General features: G+C 39.2%; 1 protein-coding gene across 1 annotated transcript; it reads right to left on the reverse strand.

Annotated features, from left to right (window-relative positions):
* Positions 1-880: 880 nt before the first annotated feature.
* cfap298 (cilia and flagella associated protein 298) lies at positions 881-15,565 on the reverse strand. Its single transcript, XM_072585500.1, has 8 exons — positions 15,447-15,565; positions 13,240-13,380; positions 11,421-11,588; positions 9,738-9,805; positions 6,717-6,875; positions 6,286-6,417; positions 2,816-2,911; positions 881-1,329 (listed from the first exon to the last, which is right to left on the reverse strand). The coding sequence occupies exons 2-8, from the start codon at positions 13,376-13,378 to the stop codon at positions 1,216-1,218; spliced, it is 876 nt and encodes a 291-aa protein (XP_072441601.1). The 5' UTR covers positions 13,379-13,380; positions 15,447-15,565; the 3' UTR covers positions 881-1,215.
* Positions 15,566-23,385: the final 7,820 nt, after the last annotated feature.

Genomic DNA, 23,385 nt, shown 5'->3' on the forward strand with positions numbered 1-23,385 from the left:
TGACTCTTATTTAATCTTTATAGCACAGCTCCCCCTTCTGTTTAAACTTTGCTAAACTCTTGAGCATAGCCAAGAGCATTATTTTTGTGACACATACTTCATTGTACAACAGCTCCATCTTGAAAAATCAAAGCATAAGTCCTTTGACTGTACAGTCAATGACAAAGGAACAGCACCCACCACATTCTACACTAACATCTTACCACAATGCTTTTGTAGTGTTTCAAGCCCAAACATGGTCATTTGATACTGGATCTGGGGTACTTACACAATGGTGTGTGTAAGCACAGCAAACAACAACAGCTCTTCAAAAATATTGAAGAACTCTCACAGACAGTAAACCAGGAACTGTAATTTTGATTTCAGGTACAGAAAGTGAAATAACAATTGGGATTGAGAGGAAAAAAGTGACAGTAAAGTTTTTAAAAGTCTCCAATGCTAATAAAATGCAGCTTGAAGGAATGAGAATCACTATTTGTAAACTTAAATTTTCTAGGCTAGAGTGATTTTCTGACAGCAACTAGGATTGAAGGAAATTTAAAAATTTACTTGCACCTGAATACACCAGCACTAAACATTTCTGGGTGTTTAGTGTAAACTGTGCAACTTTAGAAACTTTCATAAGTTTGGCACTGAAATTAACTTTCACTATATGGTAATAGCACAGCCTAGGAGCAGTACTTTTACTTGCACTGTAACTTCTGGATTTCCACATTTGTGCAAAGACTGGAAACTAATCTTCAAATTACATGATAATAACATCGAGCACCAAGAGTCCCAGCATATTGTGAATGCAAAATCTGAGCATATTTAAGATGCCTAATTGCACGAATCCCGTGATGAATCATGTGGAAAATAGGGCAACATAAACATCACACAACTTTGAAAATAAATATTTATTTAACATTTGTACAAATAGTATTCTAACTTCTAAACACAAAATGTAATGTTGGGCGACAGATCTTCTTTTGCCACATATCATTCACAGTCATTAAAATTCTACAGGCTATCCAAACTTTCCTATTTGTTTCAGAAGTTGAACAATTAATATAAAAACAAGGCTGAAATCATAAAGCAGAGGCAATTTCATTGGGCAACTGATGATTCTTTACTTAATGTTATGTTTGCCAAAGTACTTTATAATAGAAGGTACAGTGTTCTTGTGTAATGTTAAGGATAGAAATCTAAAAAATATGTACCAGGAATTGTGTATCATTATTTTCTGGGGCCCCATTTTATGTCCTTCACACCCTGAAACTGCCTTTTTAGAGCATGCCTGTCCGACCAATCTGAGTCAAGATACGATTCGTCATCATTTTCATCAAGTTTCTGAGAAAGGAATAACAAAGCAAGGTTAGCATTTTACCCAAAAGCAAGCGCATTGTTAAATGTTTATTTCTAACCAACAGAAAATTATTGCTGAAATGTTTGAATAAAAATGCAGATGCATTCACGAGTTCTTAAATGGCTAAATGTAAACCTTATCTCTTTGTTAAGAAGGAGATGCACTAAAGTTTGACAGAAAACTATTACCTTCAAAGTAAGTAAATTTTGGAACTGGGAGTCTTCTTTGATTTCTTTAAGGAATTTTTAGGTTTGTAGATTATATTTGACAATTCTAGAACGCTCATGAAATATGTGATTGAAATTTCATGACATTAACAAGTATAGACAGGGTGGTTAAAAGATAAAATATTTCCAATGTTTGGATATTTCCAATATTTTGAAGATTCTACAACTAGCGGCATAGTCTGAGAATTAGGGCCAGATCATTCAGGAGAGATATTACTAAGCACTTCTACACACAAAGGGTGATAGATGTTTGGAACACTCTTCCATAATTGGCAGTGGATGTAGGTTGAATTGTTAATTTTAAATCTGAGATAAACTTTTGTTAAGCAAAAGTACTAAAGGCAGATATATGGATTACAATTAGGAAGAATAGGAGCCAAGTGTAATTGTACTGCCTTATCAATATCCACAATCTGAGATACTAAAGGTAAACATAATGGTCCCATAACTGCTATGAGCCAATTCAGTGCAGATCAGTACAGAAGCCTTCACTGTCCTCACATCTGTAGTCAGGCATGGCGCACTTTGCCATTAGGAAGGGGTGAATGATTACACCTTTTCAGCGATATTTTAGATAAAGCTTGTTCAATAGCAATGGTATCTTAAAACATTCTTTAGTAAAAGCCTCTATTTAAAAATTGATCATAAACTCTAATTCTATTTGGACACAAGAATTGCCAGCATCTGAGAGGTGTAATTACGTTTCTGTGCACATAAACAGATTTTCTACATTAACCTGTTGAAACCTCTGTTCAGCTGACTAGATGGCGAGTTTGGCATAGAGTGATACCAACACCAAGGTTGAATCCCTGTGTCAGCTGTAGCAGCTCAAGCAGGTTTGTGTCACACTTGATGTGCAGTGGTGCTCCTTAATCTATAAAATCAATAGTTCTCTCCTATAGAGAGTGATGCCCAAGGTTTGACATGGATAACTATCTATTATGTGACTGTGCTTGATCAAGATCATAAAGAAACAACCTTGTATTAGAGGTCAAAAGTCAGTAAAGAATCATTAATATTGCCTGTACAATATGAATTGTAAGCTTGTTAGTTATATGGAGGCATTTATATCTGTTGAATTGTACATTTCTTTTTCCACACGAAGATATGGACATTGTGGGCTTAGGTCAAAGTGTTTTCATGTAACTTAATGTCTTTTGAAATCTTATTTTCCAGAGTTGAATCTAAATCTGCACATTACATAAATAATAATATTTCAAGAAAATTAGGTAAATTTTTGTACCTTGAGTTCTTCTTGTCGTTTGTAATAGTACATCATCATTTTCTTCTGTTCATCCTCACTGACAATTGGCTCTCTCGCTGGAGCTCCCTGACCTCGCTGTGAATAAAAACCAATCCACAAAGTTTTAATGTAACTTACTAAGGTTGAATGAAGTTAAACATTAGACAACACCAGGTTATAGTCCAACAGGTTTATTTGGAAGCACTAGCTTTTTAAGTGCTGATCCTTCATCAGGTAGCTGTGGAGCAGGATCATAATACACAGAATTTATAGCAAAAGATTGCAGTATCATGCAATTGAAACAATATATTGAACAAGCCTGGATTGCTGTTAAGTCTTTTATCTTTTAGAATGGGATTCAAGTTTCAATTCATTAATATGTAAATCCCAGAACTACTTTTAAGTCACATTCTTGAGATAACTTAAAGTTTTATTTTAAAAAAAGACATCTCTGCTCAGGCAATGCATTAAAGGTATGAGATCAGAGTTTGTCTGTATCCCAATCTTGAGTCAGACTAGTTCTATTTCCAGAGTAGGAATGTATAAAATGTTATACGGCTTGACTGCCTGCAGATTGTGTGCTTTTTGAGCAAAATAAAATGTACCTGCAAATACAATTCTGCAAATGCAAATTCACCCATAAACTGATATATATGTGTGTGCACGTATGCATCAGAGAGTGAGTGTGTGCATGTGAGTGCACGTGATTGTATGTGTGCGTGCTTGGTAGAGTGTGTGCATGAGTGTGACAAAGTATAAGCCTCAGAGAGTCTGTGGGCATGGGTGTGTACGTGTTTGACAGAGAGCATGAGTGAGTGTGAGACAGTGAGTGAGAATGTGTGTGTGTATACACACACTGTGGTGGGTCACCTGTAGAATGACATGAACCTAAGGTTCTGGTTGAGACCATTCTCATGGGTACCCAACTTGGATATCACCCTCTGCTCAGTGACACTGCGTTGTTGTGTATCCCAAAGTCCGTCTTAAGAGGATAGTCACCCGAAGATCTGAGGCCGAATGTCCATGACCGCTGAAGTGTTCCCCTAATGTCTGGCGATTGCTGCGCAGTGTCTATTCATCTGTTGTCATAGTGTCTGCTTGGTCTTGCCAATGTACCATGCCTCAGGGCATTCTTGCCTGCAGCGTATGGGATAGACAACGTTGGCCGACTCGCACGAGTATCTGTCGCATACATGGTGGGCGGTGTCCTCATGTGTAATGGTGGTATCCATGTCGGCACTCTGACATGTCTTGCAGTAGTTGCCATGATAGGGCTGTATGGTGTTATGGGTGATATTGTCCTAAAGGCTGGGCAGTTTGCCGTGATCATTGATCTGTTTAAGGTTTGACGGTTGTTTAAAGGCGAGAGGTGGAGGCATGGGGAAGGTCTTGGTGAGGTGCTGCTCCCGGGAAGTACTGGACAACGAAGGGTACCCTATCGGTCGCATCCCGTGTCTGTCTCTTGAGGAGGTCATTATGGTTTCTCGCTGAGGCACGTCAGAACTGGCGCTCGATGAGAAGAGCATCGTACTCTGTTCTTATGAGGGCAGCCTTGAGCACCTTCAGGTGTCTGTCACATTCCTCCTCATCTGAACAGATCCTGTGTATAGGTAAGGCTTGTCCGTAAGGGATGGCTGTTTTAATATGTTTAGGGTGAAAGCTCGAGAAGTGCAGCATCGTGCCATTATCCGTGGGTTTGCGGTAGATTGAGGTACTGAGTTGCCCATCCTTGTTGGAGCTGCATGTGTCCAAAAATGAGACAGACACTAAAGAGTGATCCATGGTAAGACAGATGGTGGCTTGAAACTTGTTTATATCACTGTGTATTTGTTTCAGTGACTCCTTGCCCTGGGTCCAGAGGAAGAAAATGTCATCAATATATGTGGTGTACAGTATTGGTTGGAGTTCCTGTGCAGCAAAGAAGTCTTGCTCGAACTTGTGCATGAGAATGTTGGCATATTATGGTGCAGTGGGTTTCAAGAAGCCCTTGAGACTGCCAGAGATTCTAACACAGGATCCCATTGCCTGACATGATGGGACAACCAGCTGTGTTGGCTTTGTGTATTGTCAGAAGACATTAGAAGTCCCCTATGTGAGATGTACGTGGGATGAGAACGTGTAGCTTACTCTGAAGGACTGGATCAAAAGTCCTGATCAATGATTTTAGTTCATGAGTATGCTCTTTGGTCGGATTGGCCGGTAGCTGCCTGTAGTGTTCCGGGTTGTTCAGTTGTCCTTATAGTCTGAATGACAATGGCTCCTTCTTTATCTGTTGATTTGATGACCATGTTGTCGACCGACTTGACACTTGATTTTTTTTTTTACAAACCCACCGACTCCCACAGCTACCTGGATTACACCTCTTCCCACCCTACCTCCTGCAAAAATGCCATGCCGTATTCCCAATTCCTCCGCCTTCACCGTATCTGCTCCCAGGAGGACCAGTTCCACCACAGAACACACCAGATGGCCTCCTTCTTTAGGGATCGCAATTTCCCTTCCCACGTGATTGAAGATGCCTTCCATTGCATTTCATTCACATCCCACACCTCTGCCCTCAAATCCCACCCCTCCTCCCTCACCACCCGATGCCTGGAGGAAGAACGCCTCATCTTCCGACTCGGAACACTTCAACTCCAGGGCATCAATGTGGACTTCACCAGTTTCCTCATTTCCCCTCCCCCTACCTTACCCCGGTTCCAACCTTCCAGCTCTGCACTGTCCTCCCTGTCAATTTTGCTTCCCATCTATCCACTCCACCCTTCCTTCTGACCTATCACCTCCATCCCCACCCCCATTCACCTATTGTACGCTTTGCTACCTTCTCCCCAGCACACAAACAACCCCCCAGATGAAGGGCTTTTGCCTGAAACGTCGATTTTCCGGTTCCTCGTATGCTGCCTGACCTGCTATGCTTTTCCAGCACCACTCTGATCTAAACTCTGGTTTCCACCATCTGCAATCCTCACTTTTGCCTAGCACCTTTTTAAAGGTAACCAAGGTAACCGATACTGGCCTAGACAATAATACCCACACTCCACAAATGAATTTAAAAAAATAGAATTATTGTAAAAACAAAAATTGCTGGAGAACTCAGCAGATCCGGCAACATCTATCGATAGAAAGGCAGAGTTAACGTTTCAAGTCCACTTCTGTTCTAAATAACAGTCATTCGACTTGAAATGTTAGCTCTGCTTTCTCTGCATAGATGTTGTCAGTCCTGCTGAGTTTCTCTAGCAATTTCTGTTTGTGATCTTCAGTTCTTTGTTTTAGGTTAGATTTGGTGGTTTAGATGCTCAGCAGAGGAAACAGTTTATCTGCATTTCTATTTTAAACACCTCCACCATATCACTACTCAAACTTCCAAAGGCAAAGGGAAGCCAAAACATGTTTAGACTGCATATCCTAAATCTAACTCTTTCAATCCTTGTCTGGACATTTATGAAACGTTGTTTTAACCATGGACTTACTTTTTGTATCTTTACAATGATTTTAGTTTTCTCGTTTTTGCCTATATAGTCTGAAAGTTTCTTGCTTCTCTGCAACTCTTTTCCTGCCCACCACAGCTGAGCCTCGGCCTCCTCAGTCACCAATTTCCCAGCCTGCAAAATAACATCAAAGAATTAAAGAGTTACTCACTCACATTTTACTGAATTGGTAAGGAAAATACAACTTTATTCATTCTCATGGATCCAAAGCAAGTTCAATGGTGACAAAAACAGAAGTTGCTGGAAAAGCTCAGCAGGTCTGGCAGCATCCGTGACAAGAAATCAGAGGTAACATTTCAGATGTGGTGATCCTTCCTCAGAACCTACAGTGATGAACTGAGTAATTGGTATGGATTAACCTGAATTGCAACGATTGTTGGATTCCATTGTTAATCGTATTGTTTTCTACTTACTTGTAATCCTGAAAGTTCTTCTTTCCCTTCAAATTCTTCTCGGATTGGATCATGTGGTGGCAGCCCCATGGGATAAACAATCATAACAGCTCCTCGCAACTGGTCAAGTGCATCCTTCACCATCTCCATTGTTACACATACATTGGCCTGAACTTGTTTCTAAAAATACAAAGGGAGAGCTCTTGACTTACTTATCGCATTTCTTGTTAAGAATTTTTCACTAAACATTACCATTATAAAAACAGATAAGCAAGAATCAAGCTTCCAAATAAAGAATCGTTGTTAATCTTACAACACCCTATATTTCCATGAGTTATGTCGGGCTTGGATTATGTACTTAATAAAGTAGTTTAACTCCAGGCAATCACCAGAGCAACTCTAAAACTTACTAAACTAATTCAACAGATAAAGAAGAAATGAAAACGTATGGTCTTTATTATTGATTGCTGACTGAAATGGGAAAAGGACTGTTTTAATCACCAATGATTGCTGGAGGACTGCTGCACTTTTTAAATGCAAGTAACCTGACACTTATTGCAAGTACTGTTTAGACAGCTGCTTGTTCAAGTTGGTTTGCAGACAAACTGGAGCCAAAGAGGGTGTATAATGGAGCTTCGGCTAACAACAAGCAGCTGGTGCTCTGTGGGTTAGTTATTAATGAAAAAGGCATTCCACCTGCCAACAACTATGTGACTGGCTCCAGTCAAGCAAACCAGCTTAGGGGCAGGAATGTTGTGGCAAAAACCATCAAATGTCTGGAGAAGAAACTATTTTCCTCTGGAGTAAAAATCATGTCAAGCCTGAAGATTACCAGTTTATTTCCCCTTCCCAGCTTCTGTAGGCTGTGACTTTCAATTGGTAAGTCAAAGATCTTCATCAGTGTCAGCCAGTCACCCAGTGTCACCTACAAACAAGTGAAAGTATCTGGAGAAGGAATATTGAAGAGCAGCAGCCTGATCAGAAAGAAAATATCATCTCAACAAACTTAATTGATAAAGACCACTTCTCCTCATAAAGGGTTTTTTTCTTGCCTCATACCTGTGATTGTCTGCGTGCAAGAGGTCAGAGTTTAATTAGTGAGGTTACATGTTGATGACTCTTAACTGTTTCCCTGTAGCTAGAATCTGTTTATTTTTAATAAACAATTATCCTTGTTTAATATAGAAATTAGGTCTATTCTATCTAACTGGATCTAAGAGACAGATAAATTGGAAAATTAATATACTTTTAAACTTTTTTAAACTTTTATGACGACTCCAGGAATAGCAAAACTTGATTTTTGGTGTGCTACTCCAGTGTCACACAGACATACAGCACAGAAACAGAGCCTGCAGTCCAACTCGCTCATGCCAACCAGATGTGCTAAATCAATCTAGTCCCATTTGCTAGCAAATGGCCAATATCTCTCTAAACTCTTCCGAGCCATATACCCATCTAGATGCTTTTTTAAGTGTTGTAATTATACCACTTCCTCTGGCAGCTCATTCCATGCACATACCTATACGTGAATAAGTTGCTTCTTGGGTCCCTTTTCAATCTTTTCCCTCACCTCAAACCCATGCCCTCTAGTTTTGAACTTTCCTATTCTGGGGAAAAGACCTTGGCTCTTCACCCTATTCATGCCCCTCATGTTTTTATAAACTTTCCCTCAGCCTCCAACGCTCCAGGGAAAATAGCCCCACCCTACTCAGTCTCTCCCTTTAGCTCAAACTCTACAATCCCAGCAATATCCTTGTAAATCTTTTCTGGATCCTTTCAAGTTTCACAATATCTTTCCTAAAGCTACGAGACCAGAATTGAACAGAGTATACCAAATGTCCTGTACACCTGCAACTCCCATAAAATGAGAGAAGAAATTACTGAAAGATTCCTGCTCCAGTCCACGGATGAAAAGATTTTAAATGAAGTGGGACTAGAAGAATATTCTGAAGATTGATAGCCAAGTAAACAATGAGGCAATTTTTGTTAGACTTTTGTTAGCATTCAGCCTCCTTACTTCTATGGTTCACAATATATTGAATGAATGCAAGCAATATTATATTGCAACATATAGAACAGCTATTAGTGATACTTAGAACAAGGGATCAATTGAATCTGAATCAGAGATACCTTTTGAACTCTGAAGAACAATAAAAACTCAAGCTTCTTTATACACTTTATTTTGCCCACATTAATACATTCTATGTAAATTACCTACTTTTTTAAAAAAAACATTACCCGCAGGTCCATCTCACACAACTCATTATGGTCCTCTATGTCTTTGCACAAAAAAACTAAAAGACATGCTGCGCACTCCTGTCTCAATTTTTCAAAAAAAACCTATTTATATTGAAAAGTCTATTGTTTCACAATTTGAAAAAGTTCAAAGATTAATTTCACAAAATGTTAAAGGCTCAATTCTCTAAGATATCCACCGAGATTAAAACAACCAATAGATTCCAGCAAATAGGAGTTTTCTCATTTCATACTTTATTGCCATCAATGCTTCAACACATCTTAAAATTAATGATACATTGGTTTAGTCACAAAAATAATTGGAATGATAAAGCATTTGTGTGGTACTCCGTTCATGCTCCACTGGAATGCCAGTGTTGATTTACAGTCAAGTTCTAGAGTGGGATTTGAATCCAGGATCGAATGATCAGTGGCAATATTATTAAGCTGCAGCTGACAAGCAAAACTAAACAATGCAAACTTTTTTAAAATTTCCTTATTCCTAATATCAGTGCTGTGCTGACTTCTTTTAAATGAAATGTTAAATTGAGGTCCGACCTGCTCTCCTAAGTGGAGTTAAATGATCCTAAGAGACACTTGGGAATAGGAGTTCTTCTGGTGCCTTGGTAAATTACTAACCCTCAAACACTTATCCAATCATTTTTTTCATTTCTGTTTTGGGAACTTGCTGGGCCTAAAATTAGCTGCTCTACTTCCCTACAACAGAATAGTGATTACACCTCAATTTTTGGTTGTCCGGGAAAAGCATAATAAAATGAAAGTGTTTTTTTTTCTCTTTTCTAGTACCTTTGAAATCAATGCTTTAGCTTCTTCTACCGTTCTTTTTAAGACATTTTTCATTGATTCATTGGGAGCTGAAATACAGAATAGAAAGCTTAGCAGGTACATTTTCAAACTAATTTCACATCACTTTGCATAATTCTTCATCCTTAAGAAAGCCCTTCAATTGCACTACCATATAGGTATATATCAGCTTGACAATCAAGCAGTGCTGAAAAAGAATTTGCTATTAGTGACTTTTGAGATTTTTAGCTCAGGTTGATGATACGTATGTAAGTTATTTCGCTGAGCTTGAAGGTTTGTTTTCAGATGTTTCATCACCATACCCGGTAACATCATCAATGAAAATCTCTGGTGAAGTGCTGGTGGTATGTCTTGCCTCTCTATTTATAGGTCTTGGCTTCATAAGGTGGGTGATGTCATTTCCAGTTCTTTTTTTCTCAGGGGAAGATAGATAGGGTCTAAATCGATGTGTTTATTGATGAAGATCTGGTTAGAATGCCATGTCCCTAAGAACTCTCGTGCACGTCTTTGTTTCGCCTGTCCTAGGACGTGTGTGTTGTCCCAGTCAAAGTGGTGCTCTTCTTTGTCTTTATGGATAGAAACTAGTGATTGTGGGTCGTGTCTTTTGGTGGCCAGTTGGTGTTCATGTGTCCTGGTGGCAGATTTCCTGTTAGTTTGTCCAATGTAGTGTTTTTTACAGAGCTGCATCAAGACATTATTTCAATGCGCTGCATCACACTGCAGCACCCAAGAACTATAACAAGCAGAAGAAAAATATCTATATAATGTTTTCAAGAAAAATGGGTACCCAAAATAGATAATTCGTCGATTCCTCAGAAACAAACCCAAACAAGCAGACACAACGCAACCAAGAACTATTGCCACATTACTTTACATCTAAGACATATCAGAAATGACTTCCAGACTACTCAGACCCCTTGGCATCATGGAAGCTTACAAATCTACCAACACACTTAAACAGTGACTAATGAACCTAAAGGATCCATTAGATACCACCAGCAAAACTAACATCATTTACAAAATACTATGCAAGAACTGTAAAAAACACTACATTGGACAAACTAGCAGGAAACTTGCCACTAGGATACATGAACACCAACTGGCTACCAAAAGACACGACGCACTATCATTAGTTTCTATACATACAGACAAAGAAGGTCACCACTTTGACTGGGACAACACAAACACCCTAGGTCAGGTGAAACAATGACACACATGAGAATTCTTAGAGACATGGTGTTCTAACCAGAATTCCATCAATAAACCCATCAATTTAGACTCTATCTTCCCCTGAGAAAAAAAAACAAGAAATTACATCACCCACCCTAAGAAACCAAGACCTATAATTAGAGAGGCTAGGATGTACCACTAGCGCTTCACCAGAGACTCATTGATGATGTTACCATGTATGGTTGCAAATCATCTGAAAACAAACCTTCAAGCTCAGCAAGCTAACTTACAAACTTTGAATGGAAAATAGCAAATTCTTTCTGGATCTAGAAATTGTAACATTTATTTAAAACAAGAATATTTTGTATGATTGCTCATTTGCAGTTATTCCATCTTTTCTATTTGTAAAGAGTCTTCTCAGCCTCAGTTTAACATACGCAAGAGCAAAAGCTTCCAAAAGTTGTATTCAGGTGCTAAAAGACCAGGCTTTCTTACCACGTCCATTTCTCCGTCCAATTTCGTCCTTTTTAAATTCAAACCCTCCACTTGGTATACATTTTTCTGCCCACTCGTCCTTTAGTTTCAGTTCCTCTATTTGCTCATCTGTCAATCCTTGCATATTAATAGGGAGAAAGATACCATGCTCTGCCAGTTCACATATTTCTGCAAAATAAAACATTGTCAAGAAGCTTGTAAAAACAAACTATACTGATTTAAAAGTAACATTAAAAAGGAAATTACTCTTCCCTTGCATAGATGGTGTATTGCTGGTGTCAGATATTGCTTCAAAGTAACACAGACACCCTAGGTCAGAAAGTTGTGGGATCAATGTCCAATGAACGGGGGCTACTGTGAAAGCTGCCAATGCAGCAGATTCCAAGGCAAGATAGTTTCTACAAATGTGGTATACCTGGGAGATCCCAGCCAAACTGAGAAGATTCATATGCTGCAGGTGGTTGTTCAGGACCCTTCCTTCTTGTGAATCATGTTGTTAATTTTTGAAGTACAGTTAGCAGCTCATCAGTACCTGATTATATTGGTGAAATGAAGTGTGACGTTGCCTAGCCTTTGTCAAAAGGAGAGTTCTTTACCAACATTCATGACAGCACAAAACTGTTCTAGCCCTGGCATGGAGCCACACAAGCATTCAATCTTTGAGACTTTATCTTGGGGGGTGTAGGGGTGAACAAAAAAATGTGAGTCTCTGCTATTCTGGATACTACCAAAGAGCTTTCCCTTCCACAGATGCCAATTTTTTCACCCACGATTGATTCACACGTACTTGCATATCTGTTTTGTTTTTAAATTGCAAATCAACTTGGGGAATTAAATGATATCCACAGACCACAACTGGTGCAATTTCAAATAACAGGTTATAGCTAATATAGAGTAATTGGAACAGTAAGTATCAAGTCTTATTGCTTACTGTACTAAACCTGCTTAGAGATCTTTTGGGACGTACTGAGGTAACAAATTGTGCTAAATCTTTTACTACTACTTCCTATAACAAGACAAGTTAACTCAGCACCAACACAGAAATCAACAGGGATTTTCTGAGTATTTTCTTCAGCTAATCAGAGGGTCGACATGTTATTTGCATTTATTACAAACAAGAAATTAAGCCACGTGTTGAATCCAGCTGTTCAGATTCTACATAAAAGTGATGCCTTAGATTCATCCAGTGCAACATGACAAGAATTAGAATTAAAGACTTGGATTATAACATCAGTTCTACTTGGGTGATCAATTTCACACCTCAATATTTATTGTCTGAGACAACTCATTTGTGGTCCCCATTAAGTGCAGAACGAAATTATACACAGCAATAAAGCTCCATTTTTAATTGGCTGTATATGTTGAATTAAATGCTTTCAGAAAGCAGGCAGTAAGGTTCCACAGTTAAGCTTGCACTTTCTTAGGCTGGGAAGGAGATAAAAATAATACATAGGCAATCCACATTGATTGTACTGGAGTGACTGTATGTGTATGCACATTGAATAAGGCAAAGATTGTCTTCAGATGTATAGCTCTTGTGGTAAAACAATCAAGCAATACTCATGCCAAAGGCAAAATGCCAAAAAAATGGCTGGTACATGTGGAATTGTATTCAAGCCATGATGGTTCATCAGGAAAAGAAAACAGACAGAAAATAAATTAAACTATTTGGAACAACAGTCATACATAATTTATAATAATGCTCAAAGAGATTCTTGTGAATACTGCAGCATATGTCAGAGGTATCTGCTGCCCATCAAGACTATTCTTGCTAAATTACCAATACATTTGACAGTTGCAAGAATGATGTGATACGCACCTGTACAGATCCGGTCAATCTTAAGCCTTCCATTGTAAATGGCAGCTACTTGCTTGGTTAGGTCCTCCACTGCAATATCTACTGTAGTATCAAGTAAAAACTGGCTCTCGCTACCTTGCTTGATGTGTAACTGAACCATAGCTGTGGTAAAACAATAATCTTCAGAATTCCAGTTTCATAAATAGCAAAGCTGTGAAAATACTTCGTGTTCAATCACGAATTTAATATGCCCTTTACACCATCATTTGGTGTCAAGCATCATCTTCCCCATACCCCATCACCATAACTTTAAAGCAAAGAGGAATTATGAGAGCATCACAGAATCCCTACAGTGTGGAAAGAGACCATTCGGCCCAGTGAAGAGCATCCCACCTATACCCAGTAGCCTCCACCCTATCCCTGTAAACCTACATTTACCATGACCAATACATCTAGCCTACATGTCCCTGCACACTATGGCAATCTCTCATGACCAATCCACTTAACTTGTACATCTTTGGACTATGGGAAGAAACTGGAGCAGGGAGACACAGGGAGAACATCCAAACTCCACACAAACAGTCACCCAAGGCTAGAATTGAACCCAGGTCCCTGGCACTGTGAGGCAGGAGTGCTAACCACTGTACCACCACATGCAGTAATTTCTTCTCAACCAATATGCCTTAATTGACTCTGAATTCTGAAACCTTGGGTGAATACATTTGTTAAATGTATTCTGAAGACCACTTGGAAAAGTCTTTGGCTAGGCTGTTGCAGGTTGAATAATGATAAGCCAATCAGGAACCTCCATTGTGATGGATAAAATTGAATACACGTGTAAATGTAATTAATTGCATCCTGAGTGGCAGGAAACAGACAGTGAGAGTTGAGGGTACTTTTGTGACTGTGGGGCCCTTCCTGTTGTTGGTATATATAAATGACAGGAGGGTTGATCAGGAAGTTGATGGATGATACGGAAATTGGAGGAGGTTGTGTAAATAGTGAGGATAATCTTAGATTACAGGAGACATCCATGGCCTGATCATTGACAAATGGACTTCAATCTGGGTAAGTGTGAAATGGTGCAGGACAAATGAGGAAATACTTGATGAATGGCAGGACCCTAGGAAATAGAGAGGATTGGAGGGACTTTGCTGTGCATGTCCACAGCTCCCTAAAGGTAGCAGGACAAATAGATAAAAAGTGCTTAAGGTGGCATATGGGAATATTTGCATTTATTAGTTGAGACAGAGAGTTTAAGAGCAAGGAGGTTACACTGGAAATATATGAAGTGTTGGTTAAGCCACTGCTAGAGTATTATATGCAGTTCTAAGAAGGATACGATTGCATTGGAAGGGGGCAGAGGGGATTTGCTAGGATGTTGCCTGATCTGGAGAGTTTTAGTTACCAAGAGAGGTTGGATTGGCTGGGATTGTTTTTCTTGGAACAGAAGAGATTGAGATTATAAAATTGTGAGGGATATAGACAAGGTGAACAGAAAATTCTCTTGATGGACAATTCAAATGACCAGGGATATAGATTTAAGATAACGTGCAGGAGGTTTAAAGGGGCTGTCAGGACAAATATTTGTAGGAATCTAGAACTCACTGTCTGTAAAGGTGGTGGAAGCAGAAAACCTCAAAACAGTTTAGAAGTATTTGGATGTGCATTTGCAATGCTAAGACATACAAGGGTATGGCAAAAGTGAGGACTGCAGATGCTGGAGATTAGGGTCGAGAGCATGGTGCTGGAAAAGCACAGCAGGTCAGGCAGCATCCGAGGAGCAGGAAAACCGACGTTTCCTGCAATGGGCTAAGTGCTGGAAAATGGCACTAGAATATTGAGGTATTTGTTTTTGACCAGCACCAACTCGATGGACAGAAGGGCATTTATATTATAGACGTGGTAACAGCCTGTAATACACTGCCAGAGGAACAGATAACACAGCAACTTTGAAGAGGCATCTTGACAGAATTAATATGAATAGCAAAATGTATTTTTTTTAGTTTAGAAAAGTATTATGTGAGACTCTAGGTTTGATGGGGGAAGAGCCTGTTCCTGTGCTGTACTTTGTTCTGTTGCAGACCTCAGTGACTCTTAAACAACCAGGAAAGAGGGAAGGAGCTGGAGCTCCGGCGTTTCCATGGAGACAACAACAATGCTGACAACGCGCCGCTCCAACTTGCAGCAGCTACAAACACCTAAATTGACAACAATACCGATCTCACCTCGCAAATCAATCTCCCTATCCTTCGAGAAACGTCTGTTCGGAAACTTTTCAAATGGAACAGCAATCGCGACAACAAACCACGCTCCGCACCCCGGAAGGACTTGCGGTGAAAGGTCACGCAGATGCGCAAGCTCGTCCGTGCCACGCCCCTTGATCCAGGTGTGGCTCCGCAGCATCCCGCCCCGCCCCCCTCGGACATGGCCCCGCCCCCCTCGGACATGGCCCCGCCCATATCCATTGCCCCAGTTCAGGTCCCGCCCACATTCATTGCCCCGCCTCAATCCCCGCCCCTTTCACTGCACCTGCCTCCCCTCTGACCTTTTGAGGAAATTCCTCCATTATCACAGCACCAGGGATGGGAGCTGCTGTCTGAAATAAAACGTGGGTTTTGGGATTAATATCACAACCATCTCTCCGACATATACTCCATCAAACTCCCACACTCACTCTTTCGCTCGCTCCCACATACACACGTAAGTCACTGGGTGAATTTGCATTTGCAGATGTATTCTATTTTGTTTTAAAAAAGCACACAAGCTATAGGCAGTCAGTCAATGCAACAGTTTATCAATTTATATTTTGGAAATAAATCCACTCTGACTCGAGGTTGGGATATTGACAGACTCTCACCTCACCCCGTGAATGCATTGACTGATTCAATGTCACTTTTTTAAAAAATAAAACCTTCTAAGTTGTCTCAGGATTGTGACTTGAAAGAAGTTTGGAGATTTACATGTTAATGAATCAAAATCTACATCCCCATTCTAAGTGATTAAAGACTTAACAGCAATCTAGGTTTGTCCAATACATTGCATCAGTTAGAATTTGTAAAAGATCAGTGTCATCTGTATCCCATGATTGTGCCCCACTGGATACCTGACAAAGAAACAGTACTCCTAAAGCTTGTACTTCCAAATATACCTGTTTAACTATAACCTAGTGTTGTGCGACTTTTAACTTTGTCAACCTCAGTCCAACCCTGGCACCTCCATATCAGATCTTTTATCTGAACTAAGGAAAGCTGGACATGAATTTAGTTTTCAGTGAAAAAAGGAAAGATAGGAATCGTACAAAACTGTGTGATCCAAGGCTAAAATACATGGTTACAGGTTCAGCAAATAGAAACCAAAAGAACTGGCTGCTGTAAATCAGAAATAAAAACAGAAGTTGCTGGAATAGCTCATCAGATCTGGCAGCATTTGTGGAGAGAAATCAGAGTTAACGTTTCAGGTCGAGTGATCCTTCCTTAGTTCAGGGTTAGGTGAAGGGCTTTTGCCCGAAACATCGATTTTCCTGCTCCTCGGATGCTGCCTGACCTGCTGTGCTTTTCCAGCACCACTCTACCCTTGACTCTAATCTCCAGCATCTGCAGTCCTTGTTTTTACCTTCCTTAGTTCCGATTAACTTGGATTTCTCTCCACAGATGCTATCACACTAGATGTGTCTGGACGCTTCATCAAAAGCGCTGATGAAGGGCTTTTGCCCAAAACATTGATTTTCCTGCTCATTGGATGCTGTTTGATCTCCTGTGCTTTTCCAGCACCACTCTAATCTTGACTCTAATCTCCAGCATCTGCAGTACCCACTTCCACCTAAGTGCTTTAAATGGCAGAGTGGCGAATAGCTTATGGTTTGAAGACAAAAGCAAGAGAAAGAGAGACACCAACTGAAATCTGTGAAGAAAAAGGGATGAAAGAGAGTCAGAGCCTAAAAAGGTGTTGAGTTTAAAAGGCTGTAATGTGCCTATCGAAAGATGAGGAAACTGAGCTTGAACACGGAGGATGGTCCCCCTCAGAAGGCAAGACAGTCGGCAGAACCGCCGGTACTGTTCCTCAACCTTGGAACACTTCAATAAGCCAAGAGTAGACATCACAAAATGGGACAAGATGGAAATTAAAATGAAAATCAATGAGGAAATTCTAGTCAGGGCATGCAGATTGAACAAAAGTACTCTGCAAAACACTCAGAATTCGATTTTGGTCTCTCCAATTTAGAGTAGATCCTGCTGTGAGAATCAAATACAAAATTTAGAAAAGTACAGCAGAAAAGTATTTCATCTGGAGGACTATTGGTGGTGTTAGATAATGGGAAAGGCAGGAATAAAACATGTGGTACTCCAGCTCCTCCATGGAAAAGTGTGTGGGAATGGCGGGGGGGTGTGGTGAAGGGTAAGAATTATTAAAGAGTGCTATCATTGGACCTAGAGTCAACATGTGGAATTTTGTGAAATGTTGTACAGTTTACTTCATGACTATCCAACTAGTTTTCCGGCCAAGAGATTATTCCTTAAATTTATGTCAATTCTTACTAGCTTACTGTTGTATAGATATTCCTAGAAAGATACTGTACAGAGCTTTTTATTTTTTGGTGGTAGTGAGGAGAGGACAGGGGGGAAAGTTGTGCATGTATAACCAAAATCCAGCATACAAGTTTATCACATAATAAAGGCGACAAATGATATGTTAGCATTAATTTGAAACAGTAATGATCTACAAAATGGGGAAGTCTTGCTAAAACTATACAAGACACTAGTTTAATCAAAGCTAGAATACTGTGAACAGTTTCAATCCCTTATCCAAGAAAATAATGTAATGTATTTGGAAACGGTCCAGTGGAGGTTTACTTTATTGATCTAGGTATAGAGAGATTTTCTTACAAGAGCAGCTTGGGTCTGTACTCTTTGGTGTGCAGACAAATGAGAGGGAATCTTGTTGAAATAAAGGAGATTCTTAGAGGGTCATACCAGGGTAGATGGCAACAGTTTGTTTGTCTTCCCACATGGGAAGAGTCTCAGACTTGAAGGCATAATCTCAGAATAAAGGGTTGCCCATTTAAGACAGATGAGGCATTTATCGAGTCATAAAGCATGGAAACAGACCCACTGATCCCAACAAGTTCTTGCTGACCATATTGCCATACTAACTTAGTCCCACTTGTCTGCATTTGGTTCATATCCCTCCAAACCTTTCCCATTTATGAACTTATCCAAATGTCGTTTAAATATTGTAACTGCATTCACCATTTCCTCTGGCAGTTCATTCCATAGACTAAGCACTCTGTATAAAATAGTTGCCCGTCTTATTCATTTTAAATCTTTCTTCTCTCACCTTAAAAATGTCACCTAGTCTTGAAATCCCCCACCAGAGGGAAAAGAAAATTGTCATTCACCTTATCTGTGCCTGTCATGATTTTATAACGCTCAATAAGGTCACCTCTCAACCTATACTACAGTGAAAAATGTCCTAGTCATTCCAGTCTATTTTTACATCCCAAACACTCCATTTCCAGCAATTGTTTGGACCCACTCCAGTTTAATAATATCCTTTCTCTAACAGCGTGATCAGAAATGGACACAACACTCCAGAAGAGCACTCGCCAATGTCCTGAACAACTTCAGCGTAATGTCCCAACTCCTATATTCAAAGGTCTGAGCAATGAAGGCAAGCATGCTAAATGCCTGAATGACCTTGTCTAACTGTGACACTAATTTCAAAGAATTATGTACCTGCACCCCTAGGTCTCTGTTCCACAACACTACCCAGGGCCTTACTATTAATTGTATAAGTCCTTTCCTGAGGATAGTGAATCTGTGGAATTCTTTATTTCAGAGGAGTGTAGAGATTGGGTTGTAAAACGTTTATTCAATGCGGAGATTGATTTTTAATCGGTAAGGGAATTAGGAGTTACAGGGAAACGGGAGGAAAGGGGAGTTTAGGATTATCAGAACTGTTAGTGAATTTTGAGAAGATTTGTAGCTCAGGTTCAGATTCTGGATGTAAGTTTGCTCGCTCAGCTGGAAGGTTCATTTTCAGACATTTCATTACCTTACTAGGTAAAATCATCAGTGAGCCTCCAGTGAAGTACTGGTGCTATGTCCCACTTTCTATTTATGCCTATCAGATCATCTTGGTTTAATTGAACAGTGGAGCAGACTTGATGGGCTAAATGGCCCAGTTGTGTTCTGGTCTTATTTTAAGTGTTCTCCCTTTATGTAACAAAAAAAAAGTGACATTGTTTAAATAAATGATTATAAATGGCCTACCAAATAAACTACCAAAAGGTTGTGGCCCTATTTAACATGACAGAAAATCCACCTCATACCATTTCTTAAATAGATATGTAATTCTTCTAAAATCAGAAAAAACAATTTTCTTGTATTAACAGCCTAATTTCTTCTATCTCAGCCAGGTAACTTCTAGCCCTATAGGTAACCTTTACTGTGAGGGTTACAATGGAGATTCTCCCACGTTAATCCATCTAGGCAAATCTTCAATCCTTACAAACTCTCTCTCTTCAATCCAAGCACTAGATCCCACCTGAGATGTGTGGGGTGATCTGGAGGTAGAAGTTCTCTCTCAAGTGCGAGACTAGCTTTCTCAAAGTCCTGCTGTCTGCAGGCTGACTCGCATTGCTAGGGTAATACAATAAACTCAAATTCATTAGAATGGCTTGCTATTGATTTTTCCCCTCATAAAGCTACCTCCATGGCAATGTGAATCACATTGGCCTTGTATCCAGTAGAAATGCCAATTAATTATCTTTTAGATCCTAAACTCCATTCTATCTTAGAATTAAAGTCTATTTATTGCAAAACCATTTATAACACCTGATATTCATAACACATCCTTGGGGGATCTTAAGACTAACATTCTATTTGTAGCATAATTGCTCTTGCTATTGTTTACAAGTTCAGAAAAACCTTTTATCTTTAACAACCAAGTCACCCATGGATAACTAGTAATCCAGAGCCTAGTCTAATGCTCTTGGGGACATGAATTCAAATTCCACCACACCAGCAGGTAGAATTTAAAAGAATAAACCAGAAATTTGAAACCAGTGTCAGTAATAGCAATGATAAAACCAATACTGATACTTGTAAATAGCCATCTGTTTCATGAATACTCAAGGAAAGGTTAGTCAGCCATTCTTATCTTGCCTGGCCAACTTGTGACTCCAGATCCACAGCAGTGTGGTTGACTTTTAACTGCCCTCTGAAAGTGGCCTAGTCAGCCATTCAGTTCAACAGCAATGCTCACAACTCATGAATTAATTTTTTTTTGTTAAAAAAAGCTTTGCTGTTCGGCAAAATTCAGAACAGGTCAACCAGGAGTCGGAATAGGCCCAACAAACCTGCTCTGCCATTTAATAAGACCATGACTGATTTAATTACTTCACAATCCACTGCAAATAACCTTTCACCACCTTGCTCAAGAATCTGCCTACCTTGGCATTAAAAATATTCAAAGCCTCTGCTTCCATCACCTTATGAGAAAGTGTTTCAAAGAGTGATGATGCTCAGAGTAATCATCTCTGTCTTAAGTGGTAAATATTTTTAAACAGTGACACCTAGATTCTCTCAAGGGGAAACATCCTCTCCAAACCACCCTGTCAAGGCCACTCAGTATCTTACACGTTTCAGTCAGGTTTCCTATTTTTAAAATTTGAGTAGAATTAAGTCTAGACAGTCCAGTCTGTCCTCATAAAACAACTAGCCCATTCCACATGGGAGTCAAGTAAATTTTCTCTAAAATGATCCCATTGCTTTTACATTCTCCTCCAACATGGAGACCAATATTGTACACAGCACTCCAGATGTGGTCTCATCACTATTCTCTAATTGAAGCATAACCTCCATACTTCTGTATTCAATTTCCTTGCATTAAGCCTTCCATAAATGCATACCAAGATAGTAATACTAACATAAGATCAAACAATTATTTTAAATTTTGTATTTGTAACAATTGCTTTGCTGTATCAACACAAAATCATCATTGTTATACAGCACACAGACCCTTCCGTCCAAGTCATCCATGCTGACCAGATATCCTAAATTTACTTAGTTCCATTTGCCACCAAGCTTGTGGATTTTCTTTGCACAAATGAACAACTGTGCATGGAAAACAAAATGATATTTTGTTTACCTTGAAGATAAAATTGACAGAATTCACATTAAATGTGTGTAACCTTTTCGAATGTTAATGATTTGTGGAATGAAAACAGGAGCACACCATTCACCCTTCCAAGTCTTCATGTGATGTGTGTAGGTGCTAGTTTGACTATTTAGAAATCTTAATTCTTATCTAACAATAAATTAATTGATTGATGGCTTGATGTTGACAAGGATATTAGGAGAATTTAGAAGGGCTCTCAGCACAGTGATAGTAACCCTCAAGTTCTACCTGCTCCAGAGGTATGTAAATAAAATCTCTGCTCAGGTTGGTTAGTAAGATCTATCATGCTATTTTCTGCTATATTTTGAACAGTGATTTGTAATCTCTAATGTCAAAATTAACCAGTGCAACAGGCTTGTACTACTCTTACTTCACATTTTTCATTATGAAGAACACTTCTTACAATACACCATTCATTTGTGTGCTGTCATATATCAATAGAGTGGATTTGATGGCATCAGGATGCAACAAATTTTCTATTGGAATCCAGCAGCACACTGATGCTTTCGTCAGGAACAGCTTTAAATTGCCTAACATTACCATCAAAAATCCCATTTCAAGTGCTTTGCATAAAGTTTTTCAGTATTGCCTTAAGTAGCTTGTGAAGAAGTTGAAAGTGTTGGGTGTACATGGTGACTGCTAAAATAATTACAATTTTAATAGAAAATGTTTTGGGAAATCTAATGGGACTGAAGACTGACAAGTCTTCTGGTTCTTACAGTCTGCATCCAACAACCATCAACTATGTTAACTGAAATATTGGATGGCAATTTCCCTAACACTAGATCTCAATAGGACGCCCCAAAAAATTAGAATACTGTAAATGCAATGCCTCTATTCAAGTTAGGAGGGAGACAGAAACAGGAAACCTTTTAACTATTAAACTAACATCTGCCATTTAAAAATGCTAGAGTTCATTATTAATGAAGATATAACAGGACTTTAGAAAATCATAATACAATGAGACTGAGTTACCTTAGCTTTACAAAAAAAAGGTAAGAAACAAATTTAATAGCATTTAAGGATGTAAAAGGTACAATGGATAAAAGGAAATTAGACAATAGTATAATTTGATTTCTAAAAGACATTTAATAAGATGGCATTAAAAGATTACTACACCTGGTGACACGGTATCGGGATGACATTAGCACAGAGGATTGGTCAAAGAGTCAGATGAACTGAATCTAGTGGAGTGCCACAAGGATCATTATTGGGGCCTCACCTATTTATAACCATGACAATGAGTAGGATGAAGGGACCAACTGTGATGCAGTCAAATATGCTGATTTTAGTAAGAAAGCACATTGTGAGAAGAATAAAGTATGTGCAGAGATAAAAGGATTAAATGTGTGGTCAAAAGTTTTGACAGGTGAACATAATATGGGAAAATACCAGGTTGTCTTAATTGCAGGACGAACAAAATCATTGTTATTTAATTGAGGTAGACAGCAAAATGTTGCAAATGGTTGGCCTTGTAGACAACTCACAAAAGGTTAGCTTACGTGTACAGCAAGTAATTCAGAAAGCGAATGGAGTATAAGTAGTACATTTTGCCACAAGGGTTTGAACAATGAATGGTTGAGAACAGTTCTCCTTACTGAAAGGGATATACTTGCAATGGGAGCAGTACAGAAAAGGCTGATGGTGTTAGGAAAGGTTGGAGCCAGACTCATTGATGTTTAGCAGAAAGTGAACGGATCTTATTCAAACAAGTTTCTGAAGGGGTTTAACTGGCTAGATGCTGGATGTTTCATAATTTCTCTCTCAAAGTAGGATCACAGTTTAAAAACAAACTATCTCCCATACAAGATAATTTTCCATATGAACCATTTCTTCTGAGGGCTGTTAGTCTTAAATTCCCTTCTCAAAGTAGGTGCTCTATGATTGATCATATTCAAGGCAAGTTAATTACACAGAACTTTAATTTATAGGAGCCCAGAGTTTTGGAAGTTGGGGGGAGGAAATAAGCAGATGAGAAAAAGTGGA

Source organism: Chiloscyllium punctatum, chromosome 15 (assembly GCF_047496795.1).
Source record: "Chiloscyllium punctatum isolate Juve2018m chromosome 15, sChiPun1.3, whole genome shotgun sequence".
In the NCBI taxonomy this organism is placed as follows: domain Eukaryota; kingdom Metazoa; phylum Chordata; class Chondrichthyes; order Orectolobiformes; family Hemiscylliidae; genus Chiloscyllium; species Chiloscyllium punctatum.

What these genes read in the sequence shown, in the direction of transcription:
- cfap298 (XM_072585500.1), bottom strand. Translation starts at nt 13,378, where the DNA reads ATGGTTCAGTTACACATCAAGCAAGGTAGCGAGAGCCAGTTTTTACTT. An exon ending in GATTGACCGGATCTGTACAG is followed by an intron (nt 11,589 to 13,239) that starts GTGCGTATCACA and finishes TTTATTTTGCAG; the next exon opens with AAATATGTGAACTGGCAGAG. An exon ending in AACGACAAGAAGAACTCAAG is followed by an intron (nt 1,330 to 2,815) that starts GTACAAAAATTT and finishes TTCCTTTCTCAG; the next exon opens with AAACTTGATGAAAATGATGA.